Source organism: Trachurus trachurus, assembly GCF_905171665.1.
Source record: "Trachurus trachurus genome assembly, chromosome: 15".
Classification (NCBI taxonomy): domain Eukaryota; kingdom Metazoa; phylum Chordata; class Actinopteri; order Carangiformes; family Carangidae; genus Trachurus; species Trachurus trachurus.
Window position 1 is genome coordinate 8,676,809 of NC_139906.1, and position 24,416 is coordinate 8,701,224.

At 45.5% G+C, this 24,416-nt stretch overlaps 1 protein-coding gene across 1 annotated transcript in view; it reads left to right on the forward strand.

Annotated features, from left to right (window-relative positions):
- Positions 1–23,978, forward strand: part of meis1b (Meis homeobox 1 b) — an 82,848-nt gene extending 58,870 nt beyond the window's left edge. Inside the window, exons 9-13 of the mRNA XM_083988414.1 lie at positions 1,113–1,189; positions 15,116–15,178; positions 16,949–17,034; positions 18,024–18,121; positions 23,304–23,978. Of these exons, the coding sequence (XP_083844540.1) occupies positions 1,113–1,189; positions 15,116–15,178; positions 16,949–17,034; positions 18,024–18,082 (285 nt within the window). The 3' untranslated portion in view covers positions 18,083–18,121; positions 23,304–23,978. The remainder of the gene's footprint in view (positions 1–1,112; positions 1,190–15,115; positions 15,179–16,948; positions 17,035–18,023; positions 18,122–23,303) is intronic.
- Positions 23,979–24,416: the final 438 nt, after the last annotated feature.

Consider the following 24,416-nt stretch of genomic DNA (forward strand, 5'->3'; position numbering starts at 1 on the left):
GTGGCTCGACTTTAACTGTTCTCAGCTGTCAGGAGGATGGAGTCAGTAGTTTCTATTTAAACACTGGGTCAGTTTGGGTTGTCCCTCCGACAGTCCAATACTTGTTTATCGTGCGCTCGTGTGTCATTTATGAGTATTCAAATTATAATAAAAAAATAATCTTTAAAAACCTATCGTGTATCAGTGCAAATCGTCATTTTTTGCTTATCTTATACAAATTCCTGACAAAGTGACAAAAGTAAGACAAGATAAAAAAAAGTAAATCAAAGTTTAAATTGATTTATCCTCCTGGTGGCAGATATTTAAGCTTTAAAAGACTCAAAATTAGATTAAATGACTTGCTGACATGGCAATATGTATTTTTTTTTTTTTTGGGAGGGGGGAATTCCTGTTCTATAATAAGCCGGTGGTCCTTTAAAAAAAATAATGAAACCTCGGCGGCTCTCTGTGCTCACGGTTCCTCACAGTTCTGTGCCTGGAGAAATGATTCCAGCAAAGTGGCAAACTTAACAGAGTCATGTTATTGCACCAACTGCAATAAGGATAAAAGCAAGCAGCGGCAATAAAGACAAGAGATTTTTTACATTCTCTTGTCTGTATTCCATCGGGTTAACATTACATATTCCCAGCTCACTGATTACATATGCAGCGGGGTGAGAGGGGGGCCGTCGACGCGAATATATTTGTGTAAGAGGCTGCCTAATTACCAGAGCTGGTTCTCCACTTCACTTAACTTTCTAATTGGCTTGCCTTTTTGGCTGCCATTAATTACAAGATTTCATATTCCATTAATGATTGGAGGGAGGGTGGAGGGGTAGAAAGGCACGACAACGCGCACGCACGCACACATATATACGTTCGGATAGACGTAGACACAGTCGCATACTGACACCTACGCACCAGTGAGCATGAGCACACGTCTTATTCGCTACCTCTCATTATGCAGTGTGTGTCTCTCTGTGTGTGTAACCTGTGCCCCTGCAACATCTCTCTCTCTACTAAAAAGCACATCAGACCCCCCCTGTTTTTAAAAGAAAACAGGAAGCTTCATTTAACAATTTGCGGTCAGCCTTTATCTCATACATGTTGTGTTGTCTCTTCCTCTCCTGCAGCATCCCTACCCGTCAGAAGAACAGAAGAAACAGCTGGCGCAAGACACAGGCCTCACCATCCTACAAGTGAACAACTGGTAAGTCATCTCAGAGTTTACACGTAGTCGATTTTTCAGGGGGTTCGTTCGGCCCCCCAGGCTATCCCAGTTCTTAATGATTGGAATTAATGCCTCCACTCCACCCCTGTTTTCATCCCACACACACACACGCACACACCACTTACCGAATCATCCTCATCTAGATCAATCCATCTAAAGAGATATGGCCTGGAGTGATTTTCCAGACCAACAGCCTAACTCAGCCCCAAACATGAGGCATCCATGTTAATTAAGAGTCAAACTACATTTCTGAAAACATCCAATAAAAACATCCAACATGCACAAGTTATACAAGAATGATTACTGGAAAGTGGTAGCTCTGAGACTAATTATAGGATTTTACTTTGGCTGACTTATTTTTGGGCGGGTTTGCTCCTTTTACATTTGTTTTAATAAAATGTGAACATCTCGCTCCCATGGTAAAACTAACATTTATTAACTTTTCTCCTAAAAAGTCCATTTTCTCTGACATGGTCCTGCAGTTTAAACTTTAAACTTTAATTAAGAGACAAGAAGGACTTGGGCTGCTGTAGCTGCTCATTTTCATCTGAGTGTTACGGTTGAAAGCCGTTTTTATTGGGTGTCAAATGACCATATATCCTTTTACATATTATCGAGTACCTCTTTCATAATGCATGTAGCATGTGGAGTTGTCCTTGTTAGAGAGGAGCCTGTATTAGAGGCGCGGTGCCTGATTGCTAACCTGCCTTTGCAAATTAATGTTCTGTAAGTGCCAACTAGCCTGTTAATTGGGCACAAGCGTGACTGGCCGGGGCCATAAAATACGGTTGCTAACTAGCCGTTTTTAACCTTAGGTAGCACTGTAAAAGGTAGAAAGGGGCCCTATGTCCTTGTGCGGCTAGTCTTATCAGAGAGATGGCTATCAGCACATGCTTAGTGTTATTAGCCATGTCTAATTAAATGGGCTGGAGTCTGGGTAACGGAGGCAGGGCCCGGGCAGAGGGTGTTTGATCTGAGCGGCCCTTAAAATAATCCTTGAAAGTATCAGTCAGTTGGTGGGTACGAGCTTGAAAGTGGAGACTGCAGAAAGGCAAAGGGCAGCAGCGGCAGCAGAGAGAGAGAGTTAGAGAGCCAGACGGAGTGAGAATGAGATGAAGAGAAAAGAGAGAAAGATAAGGAGAGAGGGAGAGAAAGAGATGAGACACGATAAATCCCCATTACCAGCAGTCTAATGATGTTAACATTATTCCCAGCCATTGTTCAATCTGAGACCTCAGAGACAGACAGACGTTAGATTAGGGTATGGTGTATCAGTCTATGGAGAATTCATTTTATACCAGGCCAAAAACAATGCACACACACACAAACACACACACACACACCAACACACACACACTGTAGAAGCAGTAAAAGGCCTCCTGACCAGAGGGAATCCTGTCGAGGTTATCAAATCACGTGACCCCTCTGAAATCTATGGGGGATCAATTCTTACAGCTGAGATAAAGCCAAGCTGTGTGTGTCTGTGTGTGTGTGTGTGTGTGTGTGCGCGCTTTGTACATGTGTGTGTGTGTGTGTGTGAGTCAGACAGACAGTCACATGAACAGTAGCTTGGTCACTTAAGGCTGACTGTGTGCTCTCATTCTGTTTGTTATTTTTATTGGTAGGGGGATAGCAACACACCCTGAAGGTGTATGTGTGTGTGTGTGCATGTGTGTGTACGTACGTGTGTGTGTGTGTGTACGTACGTGTGTGTGTGTGCAAGACCAACACACACAGTGTAAATCGTGGGAGGTTAATCTTGGTTTGTGGAAGATGTTGTGTGTTTGTGTGTAAGTGTGTGTGTGTCAGAGAGAGAGAGGAACCGGGGGTGGTTAATCTAAGGGGTATTAGCTGTTAAACCCTGCATGCTGGGATCCCGCTGCCCCCTCACATTTTGTTGTACACAAGTGTGTGTGTGTTTGTGTGTGTGTGTGTGTACGCTTGTCCACAGGCATATTTCCATGCATGGTTGTTTGAGCAAGCGATACGTGGTTGTAGCATGGAAGGGTGATTGAGAGGGAAAACAATAAAGTGAAAAGATGGGATGACGTAGAGATAAAGACAAAGAGATGGACGTAAAGAGAGAATGGAGGGATGGAGGTAGAGGAGAGAGAGAGAAAGAGACAATCACTGAGAGAGAGAGTGAAGGAGAGAGAGAGAGAGGTTACGTTAGGGGAACTGCCATTTCGCAGGCGTGTTGTTGTGCTGATTGGGAAGCCCCGTCATTGGGTGTCTCCATAGCAACCCCCGGTGATGTTACCTCCTGACCCACTGATTTGTTGAAGTCAATTTCCCGAGCTGTGATTCTGTTTGTCAGTGCTGTTGAAGAACACACACTCACGCTCCCACACACACACACACACACACACACACACTTATACACAAATGTGTGCATGTCCAAATTCTGTCACACACACACACACACACACATACACACACACACATACACACATTTTCTCATGCGTTCACTTGCACCAAATCAGGTCTACAACTGTGACATCAAGCCAAAGAGACTTCAGGAGGCATAAAACACTTAGTGGGAGTGTGTTACACGGTCATACGCAGACCATCAGAAGTGAATTGAATTCACATTGAATGGCCGCAGATGAACTGTGGGTCGGCCATGTTTGTTGTCCCGACAGGGGGAAGACCTCACCATGAAAAACATGGACGACAGACAGTTGAAAGGGACAGAGCTGAATCCTATCACATGTTACAGCACGGAACATTATGGACACACAGACGCACACAATCTCTTTATTCACATTTATAATAACAACTCTCTCTCCCCCTCTCTGTCTGTCTCTCTCTCTCTCACGCACTCACACACACCATAGATGTGTTAACACACATGTCGGTGTGTATTATTGATGAGCGAGCACGCGGTAGGGCTCAGCAGATTAAATAAAAATGCTAAAGGCCGGCAAGGGGCGCAGATCACTCATGAATTATTGGCAGAAATACTCTGCACCAGGGAATCTCATTCTGAATGGAGAAAGTGTCTCTCTGTGTGTGTGTGTGTGTGTGTGTGTGTGTGTGTGTGTGTGTGTGTGTGTGTGTGTGTGTGTGTGTGTGTGTGTGTCTGTGTGTGTGTGTGTGTGTGGTAATACATGTCCACATTTGCACAGCTGAATCATATATCGAGAATGTACACACAATACTGTACACACCCAAATGCAAACACATCCCGACACAGTTTGTCTGAACAGCACAACACACACATTAATGCATCGTCACGCACTTGAAACATTAGGGTATGCACACAAAGCACACACACACCCATACAACAGACACACACAGGTAAGTCACCACTGTGTATTAATTAAAAAACACATCTATACACATGTAGGTGTTCACTCTGGATACTTTTAGGGGACTTTTTTTTTTTTACTCTTTACAGCATTTGTGATAAATACAGATAAATTAGAGACGCCATAATGGACGTGATATGAATATAGGACATCAGATCATAAAAGCTACCAGTTAGTCCAAAATGGCTTGAACAAAAGACCAAAATACTGCATAGCCCATTCATACGCCTATTCATTATTTTTCTCACGTGAATAGGGTCAAATTTTTAACCTTTAGATATCTCCATGAAAATTACCCAGTTGATTACTTACATTAAGACTAACAAAAAATGTATTACAAGTTTTTTGAAATTGTTTGTTAACATGAGCAAATTTCCATAAATCTGCATAAATTCCACCGTTTTGACAGCATGGGTATATATAGGCTACAGTATATAAAGTTGCTGTGGTGGTACCAGCATGAAAATTGGGATGAGTTGACTCCATCGGTCACTCGACAAGAAACCACTTGAAATTTTAAGATGACTGCGATTTTTTAAGTTTGTCCCACATTCATGTTTATCAACAGCCCGTCCCTGCTCCCACGTTTAAGCTAAATCAGCAGAGTGCGACACATCCAAGGTCTTTCCCTCTCTCTCTGTCGACTTCCTCCTTCTCCCTCTCCTTCTTCTTCTGCAGGCAGTCAGTATCTCTGTGCTAAGTTCTCCTAACGCTCCGGTGATGTAAAAATCGATGGCGGGGGTCATCAGGTTTCCCTTGTTGGCCGCCCCTCCCCTTCCTGCCTGCAATTTAATAATGCCCCTTTAAAGGCAGTGTTTAAGCCTCGCCGAGCGATTGTTTTGTCAATAAGACCTCCTTTTACGAACGTCTTAAAAGCATGGACGGGCAAAGAGCGAGGGAGAGAGAAAGAGAGAGAGAGAGAGAGGTAGTATTTAAGAGGGGCAGAGCGGATGGACGCGGAGGCTACTTAGGAAGGAGCAGCGCGGCGCGTACATATACGTCTCTTATCAGGTTTCTGAAAGGACGAGCAGAGGTGAGGGAAGGGGAGGAGAGCGAGAAACTGATGGAGGAGGGAGGAGGGAGAGAAACACTTCCTGTTTTGTTTTTTTATTATTCCTAACAAATCCCATCACAGTTTTTTAGTAACAACATGGTACATGCAACAAAGCGTATTGAATCTAATTAAAGGATAATTCCGGTTTATTACAGCTTGGGTCTATTATTTCAGGTTGTGGCTCTGATAACAGCGTGTTCCTCCTCCTCCTCCTGACTGTTGACAAAGCTAAAAACAAGACTGGCAGGACAAGTCAGATGATCAGACAGGTTTTCAAAGACATAGCAAGAGAAAACAACAGAGACAGGATCACACTGATGGTCTCCTTAACTGTAAACCACACTCACACACCTTTGACATACTGAAATCCTGATGCATTGCACACTTTGACCTACTTAGCATTGCTGCACGTTCACAGATTTCTTACGCGGTTTTGAATTATTAGCGACGTTTTGTCTGCAATTACTTCCTGTTTTCTTTCCAATTGAAGGAATTACAGTAGAAATCTGCCCTGTTTACAAGCTACTTACTGATTTTCTGATCAGGAGCTGTAGGTATTCGGTTCAGCGAGCACATGTTGCTGTCAGAACGACGAGATTATGACAGACAAGACAACACGAAGGACAAAGAATCTGCACAATTTCATTGTATAGATGTCGACACAATGACAATAAAGACTATCTACAGTAGAACTATCTAGATCCTGCTTTAGATAATAAAGAGCTATAAGACAAACAGGTCGGGTGAGATGAGTTGTATTATTCAACATATTGACAAGTCAGAGGGAGAGAGAGAGATGCTGGAACTTGTTCACAGAAATCCATCAGAGGTGTGTGTAAGTGTGTGTGTGTCTGTATGTGTGTTTTTGGAATTAGCAGGCCCAGTTTCAGTCCATGCCCTAAAGCCTGTTACAGACACTGCAGCTCTGTCAAGTTGCTTCAGCCTGAAACTCCCTGACATTACAGCAGATCACACACAACTCACAACACACACACACACACAGTTGAAGAGACACTAGATTTACTAGATATGACCTCACCCTTATATTTCAACACTGAAGTTAAAAAGCGAGAATCGTGTCAGAAACGATATTTTTCTCCCCGAGTCTGAAGTGAGTTGTTGCTACCAATCGGCCTTTAACAGGAATCTTTAGCTTGTGCAGACACGACCCTGTCTTTTACTGTATTATGTCAACAGAAAATGTGTGTAGACGACGTGTGGGTGCGCTTACACACACATATAGGTGTCCATGTGCAAAGACACTCTCTGAACCGACCCTACCCACCCACCCACCCCCACTTTCCTCCCCCCCCCCTTTCTTCCTCTCACTCTCTCTGTTTCTCTTACATCACAGCACGCTGCCCGAGGCCAAACCTGCATTTCTCTTCATTCGCCTCTCTCTCTCTCTCTCTCTCTCTCTGTCTTTTTTATTCCCTGCTCCTTTCTCCCCACTCCTCTCCCCTTGCTTTTCAACCTCCTTTTGTAGTACAGAAGTGGGGTGGGGGTGTGGGGGGGGAACGGGAGGGGTGGGGTAGGGGTCCAAAAACATGAAAGGCGGCAGAACGTGAATGCCAGGGTCTGTGTCTGTCGGAGGCACACATGGTCGCTGTCTTAACCGCCACCGTCAGTCAGTTGTTGTTCTCACGCTGATGTTTTATAGTGTTGATCAAACGCTGTTGTGGAGCGGCGCAGCGGGTGGGGGTGGGGGTGGGGGGGTTGCGGTGCGGCGCAGCGCAAAGTGTTTGGTGCCAAAATTAAATATCTAGGAAAAAAATTAGGACACCTACCCTTACAATTAACAGGCAGAAGACTGACATTGATTTCATGCAATTAAGAGAAGTGACGGCTCTATGTACTGTAAAGGATTTGTAGACAAAGCATAAAAACGACGAGGCTACAGTAACACACTGAACTGAATCAGGGTTTGTTCTAAAATACATCAGAAAGCCTCAGCGGTGCCTGGTTAATTGTTACATAGATTCAACATAGGTTCATTGAAACATGTTGTTATTTCTGAATACAGCACGTTTGTTAAGATCAGTCGGTTTTCTCTTACAATATTCCCTGTTTTCCTTCACTTTCTTTTTGTGTTTGTGGACAGTAAAGTGCTTAGAAAAAAAAACTGCCTTTTGCTTGTTTCTGGGCACTGGGAGGGATCCCCATAGTGATGGCTGCTGTGAGCCAGCGGGGGGAAGTGACACGCGCACAGACAGGATATGACACGGGTAGTGTGAGGGGATTTAGGTCAACCACTGTGTTTGCAGCAGTCCCCACTGCAAGCCCTGTCAGCAATACTGGCTCAGTGTGACACTGTGGTCATCTGTGTGTGTTTGTGTGTGTGTGTGTGTGAACTGTATTTTTTTTGGTAGCTACTGTATGTTTGTGTATTTATTCTTCACAAGAACACACACACAGTATGTTTTTAAATGCCAGAGCCTTTGCATTAACAAATACACATACAAGGCTATGATGCTAATCGAGTTTCTACACACACACATATAGAGCTACACGGTCGCTTGTGCAACATATTTCGATCCAAGCCCAAAGGCTAAAGGACACGGGCTCTCCAGTCCAGTGTTGTGTTTGTGTTTGTGGAGTGGGCAGCGCAGGGCAGCCATGTTGTTTCTGGGTAAAGTCAGGCGTGGAGCCATCCCCTCTGTGTGGCAGTGATGGATGACCGGCGAGCTGAGTCCAAGAATGTCTGAATGTGTGTGAAGGGAAGCAGGAACAGAGATAAAGAGAGTGACAGAGGTCGTAAGTGAGAGCTACACACTCCCCTCTCACGTCTTATTCCTTTTCTCTGCGTTTTCTTTTTCGTCTTTGTCTCCTGTTTTCAGAACTTCTCTTTCTTTCTTTCTTTCTTTCTCTCTTTCTCGCCCACCCTCTGTTTATATTTTCGCCTGTTGGCAAATCCTATTTAAAAGTCAGCGAGTGTTGTTGAAGCCGGCCCGGCCAATGAGTTCATGTATGTTTTTCAAATGGCCAACATTTCTTCTCTGTAACTCTGTGAGGCACCTGGTTGTCATGGACACACACGTACACACTAAACACACACACACACATACACACACTGAGCTCTTCTCCAGTTTGTGTGTGTGTGTGTGTGTGTGTGTGTGTGTGTGTGGTTGCCCAGCCTGTCGCTCCACTCTGTAAAACCAGCTTTAGTGGTAGATTCATGGCTCTCTTAATGGACACTGGGCTCTTAGGTAGTGGAGCAACAGGGACTGTGTATGTGTGTGTGTATGTGTGGGTGCTTACATACTTGTATTTTATGTGTGTGCAGTAATGGGGATTAAGTGACCCCATGGCTGCTCTCGCTCTAACGCTGCTTTTAAATTTCACAGTTTTCTTATGTTTCCCTCCTCCTTCTGTGGCTCTGGATCCAACTAATCCACCTCATGTTATTAGGAGCTGGATCAGCAGAGCGGCGTGTACTGGAGTGGGAGTGTCTGAGGCTGCGTTTGGAGATGGTTCAGGAACTGTTTGCCTGCCAATAAAGACTCACAGGATAAATATATATATATATAAATATGTAGTATATCGGTGACTGGAAACACAGGCCTCCTGTCTCAAGTGTGTCTGTACGTCTGTGCGTGTGTGAACATGCTTGTATGTTTTCGTCTGCTTGTTTTCGCCACAGCTAACCCCAGCGTAATACTCACACAGCCCTTTTCTATAGGAGGTGGAGGTTTAGAAACAGAGAGGATCACGGGAATGAGTGTGTGTGTGTGTGTGTGTGTAGGAGTGGTATGGACCTAAAACCTGTGGCTATTTGAAGCTGTTTGAGCGGCTTTGGGGGAAAAAAACGATGCTTTTCGTCAACATGTGAGTGCATGTGGCTGTGTGTGTGTGTGTAGGTGTTTGTACCTGTTGAAGGCTGAGCAGACACATTAGGAAGAAAACAGTCTCTTTGCACAATATTAGTTATGGATTACTCAAAGACGGTTGCAGTTTTTTTTTTTTTTTTTTTTGCACAATCCACATCTCAGCTCGAAGCTTAAAATTCCTGGCAGCCTGGAGGTCAGGACCCGTCCAGATTGTTCCAAGATAAATCTTCTTTCTTCTCCCTTTTGGTTGAGATACTCATGCTCATGTCCATACTAAGGCAACGACCTGAGATGAGGGGTCACAAGTTTTCTTATTTATTGTAAACGTTCCCAAATCTTAATCACTTGAAATCATCGTTCTACACCTCCACAATAGCAAACATTTAAAAAAAAAAACAAAGAAGATAAAATCTTTTTTTTCTCATGAGAAGATATTCTTTTTCCTAATATAATCCCAAGACTTTTCACCCCAGTGCTAAGGAATTCACTCCTCAGTGTTTTTAATACTGTCTAAGTTGTTTTAGCAGCGTTGATCCACATCCAGATCATTCGAGCACTATTAATGAAGCAGTAATGGTAAAAGTAGTGACATTTGTTTCATGTACAGTGTTCGAGACGTTCCTCACCTCTTAACTGTTTGTGGATTTGTTCTGCAAGCAGCTGTTTTAGTCTATTTAAACCTGTCTGAAGCATCAAATCCAAGTATCTGACCTGAGAACGACACTGAGGAGGAGAGAGGGAGGCAGGAGGAGGAGGAGGAAGAGGAGGAGGGGGAGGATGGATGTGGGGAAAAGAGAAGGAGGTGATTTACGAGTTAACTTGTCAACTGAGCAGAACAAGGGGAGAAACTCATAACTGTAATTCCCTCACACACCCACACGCAGCACACACACGCATATAACTGTATATCTACACACACATTCACTGTGCAGGTACGTGCAGATGAATGCATTGCCACCCCCTGCTGCACATAAGAGAATATGTGAGCTCTATAATAAAATAACTAATTACTTAAGAAGATGGAGATGTGCTGGGACACAGGACAGGATAATAAAGTACTGCAGGGATACAATGTGTGACACGGCAATAGAATTGAGTGTGTAGTGTAGTGTGTGTGTGTGTGTGTAGCGATAACTTTGTGTGTGATTGCTTATCTTGTGATTTCAGGCAGGTAACTGTATTTGTGTGGGTGCACAAGCGCTTCTGTGTAGTTTAAGTTTTTTTTCTTTTTAAATAATTATTTTATGCAGCATTAAGTTATGTCGAGTTCTTCCCGGCAAAACAAAGGCATTGAACTGGTATAAAAAGAACAGAACATTGTTTTTAGTATGCATGAGTGAGTGCGTGCTTGTGTGTCTGTGTGTGTTCAGCAGTGAAAAAAGGAAGGATATATGGGCAAGGCGTTAATTGTGGTTGAGCAGCAGACAATCGATGCTGGCCGCGCAGTGACAACCTGATGATAAGCTACATGATTCTACCCGTCAGGAGCTCGCTTTCTTTTTTAGTGCTTTTAAATCACATTGATTGGCAGCCAGGAGGAGCGTGCGGTTACACAGTTATTTTAAGCGGCTCTCGGTTTTGAATATGCATGTAAACCTCTGCTGGCATGCACTGACATCCAATGGCGGGTCCTGATGAGTGCGCGTTATGCTGAAATATCTGGTTGTCCATAAAACGTGAGGTGCGCGTGCGTGCGCCCCGTGCACATTCTCTCAGATTACTAATGTAATATTGGTAGCGAGTGCCGAGGACATGTGTGTACATACAGTATGTGCATGTGCACGTTTGTGAATGTGCGATTCGGTGTGTCTCATATTACTAATATAATATTGGTAGTAGGCTCAGGAGGTGTGCGTGCGTGCGTGTGTGCGAGTATGTGTGCCACAGAAATTGAGAACTCCACATGAATTTAAATCAACGAGCTCGCAGAGTAACCTTTTGTATATCCAATCTGCATCTTTCCACTGCTCGTTATTAAATTATCCCCTAATTGGTCACGCATCAAAGGCAGCTGATGAAAAAGACAATTTCTTGCTTTTAATTGGGCATTTCACGTGTGCTTCGTGTACACCTGTGTGCGGCTGCCTCGGCTCAGTGTGCCTGTGTATGTGTGTGTGCGTGTCTCGGGTGTAATGAGAATAGGACATTAGCAAGGGCTTGGCAGACGCCGTCGCAATCAGTTCCACTCTTTCCAGAGAGAAGGAGGGAGAAGGGGCGGGAGGATTAATCCAGACATTAGCAATCTGAGAAGGAGAAATAGATTGGAGGCAAAAAAAAACAAAAAAGAAACAACAAAGAATAAATTCACCCAGTCTTCCTACATGACTTTTAAGAGGCGTCAGCTCTGGCGTAACATATGGCTGACATGTTGCTTGATGCACTTTACCACGGGTGCATGTGTCAAGCACGTGTGCCCATGCTGGGAATCAAACCCCTGGCAGGGCTTTTTGCACCAGGCTGGGTCAGCTCAGCTCAGCTACACATGGCCAAATTTTTTTTTTTTTTGTTGCCCCCTTCCTCCCTCTTGTGCTCCGGTGTTTTTGCCCAACTTTAGCCGTACCACCAGGGGTGTGTCACGCCAAAATAGCCCAGCTATTGTTGCACCGAGCGGAGCTGAATAGTGCAGCTCATTGTGTTGTGATGGGAGGCAGGGGAATGAACAGGCCATAAACACTGGCCCTATAGCACCCAGGGGTCGTGCAAAGGTGAAGCCTCACTCCCCTAATAGAGGAGCTCCGCTTTTCTCCCCTCTCTCTCCCGCTCTCTCTCTCTCCCTCTCTCCTTCCTCTCTGTCTCTCCATCACTCTTTATCTCTGCGAGTCTTCTCCCTTTCTTGTTTCCTCCCCTCCTTTCTTTTCTCCTCCTCACCCCAACCTCTCCCCCCTCTCACAGTCTCCCTCTCTGTTAGCTTATTAATGGTCACAGCAAGAGTGTCTGGTTTGCAGACCAGAGCCCCTTTTGCCTTTTTTTCCCCCCCGTCACTCTCTCTCTCTCTCACTCCTCCTTCCCTCCCATTCTCCCGCTCTCCATCGCTCCGTTCCCCTGGCTGCTATTATGAGAGGCATTTTATCCTTTGTTCCAGCCCCCATGGTGCATCTGGCCTCAGATATGGGGACGAAGGGGACAGGAAACCGGCGAGAGTTTTTGCAAGGAGGCGGGGCGGGTTGGGGGTTTGTGGGTTAGAGAGTGGGTTCATTGCTGGGAGGTGGACCGCCACTTTCCACCATACAGGGAAGGAATGATAAGGAGGGAGCGAGCAGGAGAAGGAAACAGATAGAGAGAGGGGGGACAGGGAGGGAGGTATGAGAGTCACTGCAGTTGTTCTGTAGTATAACAGCTCGTAACAGTGACGGTTGAATTATTACTTCACTGATACATAGTCTGTTTAATCCTTATAAGTGCTGGTGCCATATTTTGAGAGATGGGATGTGATGGGGTTGGGTGGGGAGGGGGTCACATGAAGATGAGCTCAGCTGTATCATGAACACACCCTGGCTTGATGAGACCGACGTGCACACACCTATTGCCAAAGCAACCTCCTTTGTTGCATCAGTGCAGTGCGAAGGAAGGAGGACCGGGGTTTTTGTGCAGGAGAGAACTAAAGAGGAAGGAAAGAAAAGCAAAAGAGGCAGAAAGAGAAAGAGAGAGAGGGGGAGAACAGAGGCGAGGAGTCGGCAATAAAAGACAAGAGGAAGGAGGTGAAGAGAGGGAGAGGTCAACAGTTAGCCAGCGCTGGCCTCGGGTTGACCTCATCCTTCTATATAGGACCATGAGAGGAGGAGTGGAGAGGAGAGGAGAGCTAAAGGAATGCTCAGGCCTCCTCAACCCTCCTTGCCCTCTCTCTCCCTCGCTGCTCCTCCCATATCTCCCCCAACAAAACAGGGGCAGCGAGAAAGGGAGGGAGAGAGGGGGGAGAGAGGGAGAGAGGGAGGGATGGGGGGGTGTTGGTGATAAAACTCCAGACGTTCCCTCATTTGATGGTGCTCTGCCATGTCAGTGCATTCTCGCATTCCTCCCTGGCTTTTTCTGCTTCTCTCCCCCCACAAAGAAAAATTCCAATTCAACACTTTATTATAACAAATACAGAACAAAAAAAATTTAGCTCAAAGATTCACAAGATCACTGTCAGTTTTTTTTTCTCTCTCCCTCTCTCATCATTTTATCTCAAGGAGAAACTCCACTTTTAACAATTTAACAAATTAACATTTTTTTTTCTAGAGCAGCTTACAAGATATAACAAAGCAATTATACAAAAATAAAGCAGGGAAACAATTAAGCTGCTAATCGTTCTCTCTTTCTCTTTGCTATCTGTCTCCCACACTCCCGTCATTTCCCTGCAGCTCTGTCTTTAGAAGGTGATACAGGAGAGATAGCAGGCAGGAAAAAAAAAAAAGCAAAGGAAACACCACGAAGCAGCTAGAGAGGGAATATTGGAGAGATATAAAACAAGAGAGTTCCCATTCACTAATTAGGAGTCAAACTGATCCACCAGCTAGTCTCCTTTTGTTTCTCTTCCTCCTGCTCTTCTTTCCTTCGCCCCCTTGAAACGCTCCATTCTCCGGCTTCAGAAGTGCAGCGGGGGCTATTGTTTCCTTAAAGTTTAGCTAATGCTCCCCTTTTAGAGATGAAATAGAAGAGTCCGGTGGGGCAACAGCAGGAACACATAAATCAAGTCAGAAGCCCCAAAAGCCCCTCTCTCCTTGGGGTCATTACAGGTCAAAGGGTCATTTCACAAGGGGTTAGGCTGAGCAAGGCCAGAGCGCTGCCTGCATGGCCGAGTGTGTGCGAGGGCGTGAATGTGTGTGAATGGAGGTAGGAGAGGGAGATTAAGAGTGTGTGTGTGTATGTGTGTGTGTGTGTGTGTGTATGCTGTTGAAAATGAGCGAGCAGGAGACTTGAATATGAGTAATGGTGTGTGTGTATGTGTGTGTTAGTGGTTGCGTGCACAATAAATGGTCTGACCGTGTGCTTTTATTGGAGGTCATGGGGTAAAGGGGTTGGTCCAAGGCTGTATGTACCAAATCCTGCTTCTGTGGAAACTCACACACACACACACACACACACATGCACATGCACACACACACGCTAAAAAAAGCTCCTGCTGTCACAGAGTAACACATGGTCACCTGTCTTAGCAGAGTATCACCCAAAACAATGCCTCGCACCAGTGGCAACGTGACATGTTTCTGTCAGCAACACTTGCCACACTGCTGCGCTCGAAGCCAAGTGTGTTAAACAGTCAGCAATCTCAGCTCGTCGTGAGATGGAACGTCTCCAACAAAGCGAGATGGGTCGACATGTTTCAAACAGGCAGAGAGAGAAAATCCCGGTTAAGCCTCGCCCCACAAAGACCCCAGTGTTTAGGTCGATGTGACTGTGTATACACTGAGGCTGTGCAAGTTTGCACAAGTCGTTGAGTTCTTGCGTTTTGAAAGACAACCGCCTCGGTTGTTAAGGTTATTAAGATGTGACTTTCGCTGTGGCTCTGCAGCGGCTTTACGAGGGCTCAGGGTTGCTTAGAGGAGAATCATTTCTCCATATCACTGTTATGGTTAGCTAAGAGACAGAGGCTGGTTTGGCAATGTGTTTGTTTTCATGCTGTGTGCCAAGATTTCCTATGTCTTAGTAAGCAATATTTGCCTGATCTCTTTTGTCTCTGTCCCCTCTGCTTCCTCCCTCTTCCTCCCTCCCCGCTCCTCTTCATCTCCTCCAGGTTCATTAACGCGAGGAGGAGAATAGTCCAGCCCATGATCGACCAGTCAAACCGTGCAGGCAAGTCTCCTATAGTTACTGTATTCAAGTCGCGCAGGCGAAAGCCGTCCACAATCCATGCACTCGGAGGCCTCTCAGCTGGTAAATACAGGACTGACCCCCTCTCCCCCCTCCCCCATCCTGGAATGTCCAAAACCTCCAGGGGCTGTCCCCTGCGTTACATTAACGTTACAACATTAACATCAATCATTAATCAACTTTGACGTGACATTTGGGGTGAGAAACTATTTATTAATTATAAAATATAATCATTTGAAAATGAGTTAACGATGAGTGGATTTATTTTTCTTAGCCCATAAACAAAACTCGCTGTGTTCCCAGTCAAGTTTGCTCTTAACCCCTTCCTCCCCCCTTTGCCAACCAGGCAAAGGAAAAAAAACACTCAACCCTTCCTCCCTGGGCTCAAACCAAAACATAAAGAGAGCTACACCCGTTTCTTTTTTTGGGTGACCGTTGTTTGGCTTTTTGGCTCCAGACCTGTTTTTACCCACCCCCCACCCCCCCTCACTCCTTTAAACTCCCCACCTCGACCCTATTTGTGGCTGTTTCAGGGAGCGAGGGGAGTGAGTGAGCGGTCCCCCTGGTGCATGGCTTGGTTTGGACTGCCGTAAACTTTATTACCTGTAATAGGGGTCAGAGGTCAGGGTGGCATTAGGGGCGCAGTAAAGTTCAAAGGCATTCAGTGGGGCTGAGTTCTTGCTCTTGCTTGACTGACCCCCAAACAGCCTAAATCGAAGGTAAGTGGATTTCTATGAGAGCAGAACAATGGAGGCGAGCGAAAAATAGGAACCCTATCGGGTTTCACTTATCGTTGCTGCTCAGTTATAGGCAGCATTTATTAGATAAAGCATTTAGGTAGGAGCAGATTCTGAGGCCAGTCAGCAAGAATAACTTAGTGTTGTCACAAAGGGAAACCAATTAGAGCTTTAGCCTGGAGTTCATTTTGTTCTGTTTGATCACATGTATAATCAAGTGTGAGTTTGTGCTACATAAAAAGTTTCAGTGCCTTTTTTTTATTTATTAAAAAGCAACCATGTTTGAATGTTTGAATGAAAATGTATACATTTTTTTATTCTTTGAGTGATGTTATTTTTCTTCTGTGGATGATAAAATGTACACATACAACCTCAACCATACTCAGTTGTAGGTCAGTTGTTCTGAACCCTCACAACTTTCAATTATTCTGGAGTTACCAAAGATCCCAAATATATCAAGCTGAAGTTTTTTAATTATGAAATTAAAGATCTTGAGTGCTCCCATTTGATTGGATGGAGCAGCCGTTAAAAATCACAGTTTGGGCTTTGTAGTATAAACATCAATTAGCGTTGAAAGAAACTGACAGACAATATGTCTCATATTGTCAGACAGTGTGGATTATGATGATTTTAACAACCTTAGAGGGGAAGAAAAAAAAAGTCATCATGTCAAAACTTCATCCACGTGGGTCAAATCTCATTTTAAAACAAAAGTCCTTGTGTGTGTCTTAAATGCACCTCAGTGTGCGTTGAACTCTCTCAGTCCGATCCCTATTAGAGCATTAGACGCATTAAAGTCTACCAGGGGCTTACAGTGCAGAGTCGGCTGCAGAGACACGGAGCACAATGGCGTTCAGAGACAACGGCGGCTCCCTGTGCGTGCACCGGCCAACAGATGATCCTGCTTCGGCCACTGAGCCTTAATTAAAAGCACTAATTGACCACTCCATCCCCTCCCTCCAATCCCTCTATCCCTCCCTCCCTCTGTCTCCTCCTCCTCCTCCTCCATCCACAGTAAGTCAAGGAGCTCCCTACAATCCAGATGGCCAGCCGATGGGGGGCTTCGTCATGGACGGCCAGCAGCACATGGGAATCAGACCACCTGGTAAGGCTTTCTCTGCGTGTCTGTCCCTTTCTTTCCTCCCTCTCTCTTCCCGTCTTGCTCCTTCTTTTTTTCCCTTACTGTCCTGAGCTCATTTTCACGCCTTTGTCCTCCTTTCCCTCCCTCATCAGTCCTTCCTCACGTAGTTGCACTCCCGTCTCATCGCTTTCATCTTTTCCTCTCTCTCTCTCTCTCTCGCTCACCTTTCTCGCCTTCTAACAATACCTCTAAGGTGTCGGTGTGTTTTTCACGCAGCAGCAGCATCTGCCATTATTATGGTTGATTCTAGCAGCGTGCTCCTTGTCTTTTCTCACACACACGAGTACTTAGTGGAAGCTATATGGTCACTGTGTGGTGATTTAAGTGTAAGCTTGTGCAGCTTGTGCACCCTCAACACAGTGATAAAGATACACTCTGCACAGGCACATGTAATGTACACAAACACACACACACACACACACACTGATACCTCCCACTCCCTCCACACACACAAACCAGAACAGGTGTGGTCAATCACATTACACAACCATCTCCTTCCTCTACTCCCTCGCACTCCTCAGTCCCTCTCTCTCACGCCATCAGGTCTAATCCCAGAGTTTGTCCTTAAGCTCCTCTCCTCCTCCTCTATCCCCTGTTTTCTGGGATTCTCTCAAGTCTCTAACCCTATCTCACCCTCCACTCAAAGTCAGCAGGTTTGGATAAACTGCCAGGCTACTTAACCCACCCCTCCTCACCCCCCCCCTTCACCCCTCCTCACCCACTCCACCTCCACCTCCTCCTCCTCGCTCTGCCAGGTTTAAGCCAGTTTTGCTCCTCTGCTATGTTGTCTGTCAAGTTATGCTCAGGGTGAGACCATCTCTGGTATTTTTACCACAGTGTTTTCACTTTCAGTGTGCAAACACGCACACAGTTGATTGCAGTAACTGCCGTAAACTGAGATTCGGTCGCACACGTAGACACACATTTAAACTGACTCCCTCTTTGTCTCTCAGGACCAATGGGTGGAATGGGCATGAACATGGGCATGGAAGGTCAGTGGCACTACATGTAGCCCCGCCCCAGTCCGGCCAATCGCAACACATAGGGGGATGTAAGTACAAACTGACACACACTGCTTTGCACGTGCAGATTTATTGAACTTTCCACATCAGCAGAGACACAGCTACAGCTACAACATTTTGAATGGGGGTCTTAGACTCGGGTTTACAGCACAGTACTCATGTCAACACGGACATGTACACTTCAGGTGTGGATCAGCTTCTAGCTGTTTGTTTAAAACACCTATAATCTCTGACGTTTTGTACCAGTATGCTCCTATAAAATAATGTGCTGTAAGTGTCTGTTATCCATTCTGATATATTCAGGAATAATTCACTCTTACTTTTCCCCCCTCTGTGTTTAAATGGGTTTTTTTTTTTTGTTACAAACAGCCTCTTGTTCTTGCCAGGCTGATTTTTCTCTCTCTCTCTAACTCTCCCACCCTCGGTGTGGTGATAAGAGCCTTTGATCACAACCTTGTAACTCTATGTGTATGTAATGTGTGTGTGTGTGTGTGTGTGTGTGTGTGTGTGCGTGTGTGTGTGTGTGTGTGTGCATGTGTGCAGCTCTCTCACATATCCAGTAGCTACAGGACTAAACATCCTGCATATCAGGGAGGACAGGAAAGAAGAGAATGTTTTTCAGGATAAAAAAAAAAACAAAAGCCACAAGAAAAAGAGAGAGAAGGAAGAAACAGACAGTTTGAACACGTGTTCGCTGCTCGTATACGATACACAAATGATAATCAGTGATACGACTGCGTTTTGTGTATCAACAGTACATGTGAATTGAAAATCTTTAAAAAAAAAATCAAGCTGTGGTTTTGTTGCACACACACGTGTTCATATTAAACAACCACTCTTTTTGGTTTGTGTTTGAGAAGGCGAATGGGGCAAAAAAATAAAAAATAAAAAATAAAAAGTGGGCTGGGGGGAGTGATGAGAAGGAAAGGAGGCAGTGGTGGGGGTGAGGTGAGGTGGGGTAGGGCTGGTTGGGGTGGGGGGGGGGACTAAGGTGGTGGTGGGGGGGGCAGGTAGGACGTTGCCATGGTAACAGACTGATTGGCAAAAATGTAAGCAGTCGTCGCTGGTGCAAGGAGGAGAAGGAGAGGGAGAGAAGTGAGCGCCCCTTAAGTGTCATAAATCTGCCGGGTTGCTGTTGATGCATGAGCCACATTAATACACACACTAACCAGCTAGAAGAGCCCCCCCCCCTCCCCCCCTCACCACCCAACCTTCTCTCTCTGTCTAATGCTCTCTCTCTCTCTCTCTCTCACTCCCTCTTTTGTGGTTTCTCTCACTGTCTCTTTCTCTTTCACAAACACCTTTTTTCTGTCTCTCTTTAATTCTCTCTCTCTCTCTCTCTGTCTCTCTCCCCCCCCCCCCCCCTCTCCCTCTCTCCCTCCCTCCCTCTCTCGCCCCAGGGCCAAATAGACTCCCACATAATTCTGGATGTATACAGGCTTGGTGTTGTCACAGTGAACACAGTGTATAAAGTGGCTCAGGGTCCAATCGTTCTGAAATGTCATTGTTTTGAGTGTGTGTTTGTGTGTGTGTGTGTGTGTGTGTGTGTGTGTGTGTGTGTGTGTGTGTGTGTGTGTGTGTGTGTGTGTGTGTGTGTGTGTTTTTACGCCATATGTGTGCACACCTGTGTCTCTGTGTGTGTGTGTGTGTCTATACCTGCGTTGATGCATCTATACCATACACAAACATCCATATGTGGAATACATGCATCTATCCATGTGTGGGTGTGTGCACGCGTACAAACGTGTGGGTCTGTACAACTGTGAGTGTGTGTGTGTGTGTATGTGCATGTGTGTGTATGGTAATAGGATTACTCCTGGCACAGGGAGGGGACACAAACTAGTGCAAAATGGAGGACGTAGCCAGCAGGGTATGGAGCTTAGCTGGGCCTAATTGACTAGATCCAAATTAAATATGCCATCACCAGAGGTGTGACCAATGGATTTGACTTATTCGGTTTACAAAAATAGAGACCATTAACCCTCCACAGAACGCGCGTGCATGCGTGTGCGTGTCATGATGAAAATATGTCGCCCTTGTTTCCGTCACAAATGTCCACGGCCAAAACAAAAACAGAAAATCTCACATCGAATGGCATCTTTCAGGTTTGAAATGCAGGGAGACATGGTAATAGAGCGGCTGTGCTTTCAGAATGAGACGTGTGTGTGTGTCTGTGTGTGTGTCTGTGTTTATGCGAGCGAGTGTGTAAACATGAGGGCTGGTTCGCCGTGTCCAAGCAGCCTCTTTCCAGCAGCTGCTAGCCTTCCCAGCAGACCTTGCTTTAAACAGCCTCAATTTGCCTGCTGAATCTCGTAATTGGGCCACCAGAGGAATCCTCTGCGAGACGGGCAAAGCGCAGAGAAGACGAGTAGACGGCGGAGAGAGAAAAAAAAAAGACAGAGGGAGGGAGGGAGAGAGTGTGGGGTAGATATTGGGAGGGAGGGGCGGATGAAGAGATGGCTAGAGAGAAAAGAGTAAATGACAAGAGGGAGGGTGGAAGAAAGAAGGAGGAGGAGGGAGAGAAGTAGAGAGAAGCTGGGAGAGAGATGGTGACAGAAATATGTCTACTCTTCCTCGCAACTAAGCGTTTTCTTTACAGCTTCATCAGCTAGCCGATGCTAGTTGCTAGCATAGCCGTCAAATTGCTACTTTCCTTTCTAGGTCAATTAAATGTAAGTGATGTGTTATATTCTTTCATGACCAATTAAATTAATAGGTTATTACGGGAGGGGGGGGGAAACGGTTATCTTATTTGATTAAGAGAGCACAGGTTCATTATATTTTATAAGCAATTTTCATTAGCAGAGTTGAGGTTTTGTTACCGCGGGGCTAAATTGAGCGGTTATTGTGCTGGGGAGTGCTGAGCCTTGATACAGAAGGTGTGCCTAGCAGTCACACTGCAACATTAGTTAAAACTAAAGCCAATTAGTCCTGCTTAGTGAAGAGCGTTATGCTTTCCACCCAATGATGATTACAGAGCTTATATCCCCTTGCGAAACAATACACCTGTCAGCAGAGATGAAGCCCAGCAAGTGAAGCAGAAGCGAGCCGAGCCTTTGATAGCAACGAAAATGACTCTCAGATGACCCTTACCCCCTTTTCCCTTCTTCCTCTCTCCCCTGCTTTCCCCTCTTCCACGAAATTAGCCGAGGGTGGCCCCCGAAAACTGTAATTTTCAGTTTCAGGACAATAGTTATCACAGGGTGGAAGAATTAATTATGGCGCAGAGCGTATGGAATTTTCTCCGGCCCTCTCTCTCTCTCGCTCCGCTCAGAGCTTTTCCCCAAAATGTCGGGCACAACGCTTGAGTGAACGCTGCCTGTAACCCCTTTGCTGCCAGCCGCGGCTGGAGACCTTTTGTCCCATGATTCATTGCTTCAATCATTAAGCACAAATTTGTTAACCTTCTGCTGAGGGGTCAAGATCTCCCCTCACCCCCACCTCCATCCCCACTCATCTCCCCCCCCCACACCGTCATCCCCACCCCCCCACCCTCAACTTCTCTTTCTGGTGGATGAACTTTTACTATTAACGAACATTGGGAAAAAATCCCAATGGGGATTTTGTGCCCCCTTGTATTGTCCGTGTGAATGTGTGTCCCTGTTGATTTGGCCCCTCTGGATTCCCCCCTGGGGTCTGAGAATGGAGGCCTACAGCTCAATGTATTGATTGGCTTATTAGGTGAAAACCGTATTAGCAATGTGTGCTCTTTCAAGCACGCATAGCGTTTATTAGAGCCTAGTAGTTTAGTTATCTCCAACAGATTCTTTGATTGACTTGAGTGATCAGTAACTTGCAATATTTGATTATGGATCATTGCTTTAAGGATGAGCTTTCTCTGCACTGCATTTAAGCTAGCATCGCTAATGGCTTAGCTTGTTGTAGCACCACAGGTTAGACCCCACAATAGAAAAGGTCACAGGTTTGATGCCAGCCGGTGCAGAAAGCTATGTCACCGCCGCCAACTCATGCATTGAAAGCAAGCTAATTGAAGCGAGCGCGGCTCACATAATAGCTCGCCCTTCTCTTACACAAGTCGCACCTATTCTCCTCAGTAGTCCAGGTGAACACTGATGGATGAGAGGAATAACAAACCGAGGGTCCTTGCACTCGCTCCCCTATTGTCCTCCCCCCGCTGCACCACCTTGTCCTTTTCCCTGCCTGCCTTTGTGTCATCCGTAGTGGCGCTCTTGTGCGTGGTGAACACGTGGACGGGCCCCGGGCGCTCTCAGGTGACGGGCGGCCGCGAGCCTCACCTCTCCTCTTTGGTTTTGACAACAATGGCCGCGGTTTCTCAGCGGTGACTTTCCACCTTCAGAGATGGATGGAGGCTATTGTTGGCTTTAAAGAGAGGGCTGTAGGGAGAGAAGAGGGTGAAGATGGATTTCTTTGCCTCATTTTTCATTCTATGAGGAGGTTTTGGTGACAGTTTAGGTTAAACTGACTCAGCTTAGTAGGTTAAACCTGAAATACCTTAGCTTCGCTTATGCAGGAATCTTATTTAGTCAAACGCCGACTGTAAACAATCAAAGGCTAATTTTAAATTTCCCTGCAGCCCGTTTAAACAGATTATCCAGGAAATGTTAAGTACTGGACCTTGGTATCACTTCAACTTGATCATGTGTTTGGTCTCTAAGTCCTCTCCTACTGTTAAAGTAGCATTACTGAGGGTGTAGGATTAACTCGCTAAACCCTTCCAATGCCTTCTCTGTCTCTCAGACGTCCACACAGTGTTTAGTGAAGAGCCGGCCACACTCTGTATTCTGACCTGGATTAACACGATGTTGCGTTTGCCATATACTATAGGCTATTGCTCCTCTGTGGTCTTATCAGCATGGTCTGGCCCGGAGCTGTAACATGAGAGTCTGCTCTCTGAAGTCTAGTGTGTGTGTGTGTGTCTATTGTCGTGTTTAATGAATGATTAATGATATCGAACTCATTCAATAGTTTTCTTCTGCAGTTAAACGCTTTCAGCCACAGCGCTGGAGACAAAACGCCGGCGCGCTAAGGGCTTGAAAATATTTGCATGACTTTGCACTTACAGTTGAGCTTTTCATTTGTTCAGCTTCATACATCAACTGCATTTACATATCACTGCTGCCAGGTGGAACACACACAATCCCTGATGAGTTGGTTTGAAGTTGTTGAAGTTGAGTAATTTCTCGGATGATTAGATCATTGATTAACCATTTTTGATTTCTCTGTCTTCAGAACTGCAGGGCAAACCGGGGATCACCAGTCTCACAGAGGCCTACAGAGCACGGGAACGGGACTCCCTGATGACATCAACCAACGGTGACCCCTCTGTCAACTTCCAAGACCCGACGTCATTTTTATTCGGCTGATATCTGCAACATGGAAACCCTCCATGGCTGCCTGCAATCCTACGTATGTCTATGTATCCAGTGATGGTGATGCACAGAAGATCAAACCTCACCTGATCCAGATTCGACCGCCCCGCCTCCCAACCCACCCACCCAACCACCTTTCCCTTCCCTGCTTCTTCTCTGGTGGGCACTAGACTTTGCCACCACCACCCCCAGCCCCCCCTTGCTGCCCACTAGTTTTACACGGATTCCTCCAATGAAAGTGATTGCGATTGCGAGAACAGATGACAAACGAGAGACACACTGGGTCCTCCGCCTGTACCTTCGGCAAATGTGGCACTTGGTGATATTTTCTAGACTCTTTGGCGAACACAAGAGACTTCCTGCGAAGAGCACTCCACTCTTTGGGACGATGGAATTGGACCAAGGAGAAGCCAATGTCTGTATCTGACAGGACACTAACAAAGCAACAGAGGTGCCCTTTAAAAAATATAGTGGATTGAAACATGGAAAGAGGGAAAGCAAGAGAAAAGAAATTAAAAGTATAACTATATCAAACCCTAGTTTGGGAAACGAGTGGAGAAAGAAAATATACTGTATACTGTTGTAAAATTACGCTGGACTCTCACAAGAACTGGGAATTTAAGTATTGTAAATGCTATTGTATTGTTCTGCATATTATGTTGTTTCTAATAGATTTTTTAAAAAAAGGATGTGAACTTTTTTCTGTTTTTTTTCTGGTTTCTTTCCACACTATGTGTGTGTGCCGTCTCTCCATCGAATTTGATCTCCTGCCCCCTCCCTCCATTAAATCACGATGCATTTTTAAAAGAAAAAAAAGTGAATAAACAGACAATTCGATCAGTCTGTCATTTCTCGCAAGCCTTTTTTTTGGATGGTAAAGAGAGTGTGATGGCGAGTCAGACGTCCTGTTGTTTTTTTTTCTTTTCTTTTCTTTAATTTTTTTTTTTTTTTACATACAGTACACAGCCCATCC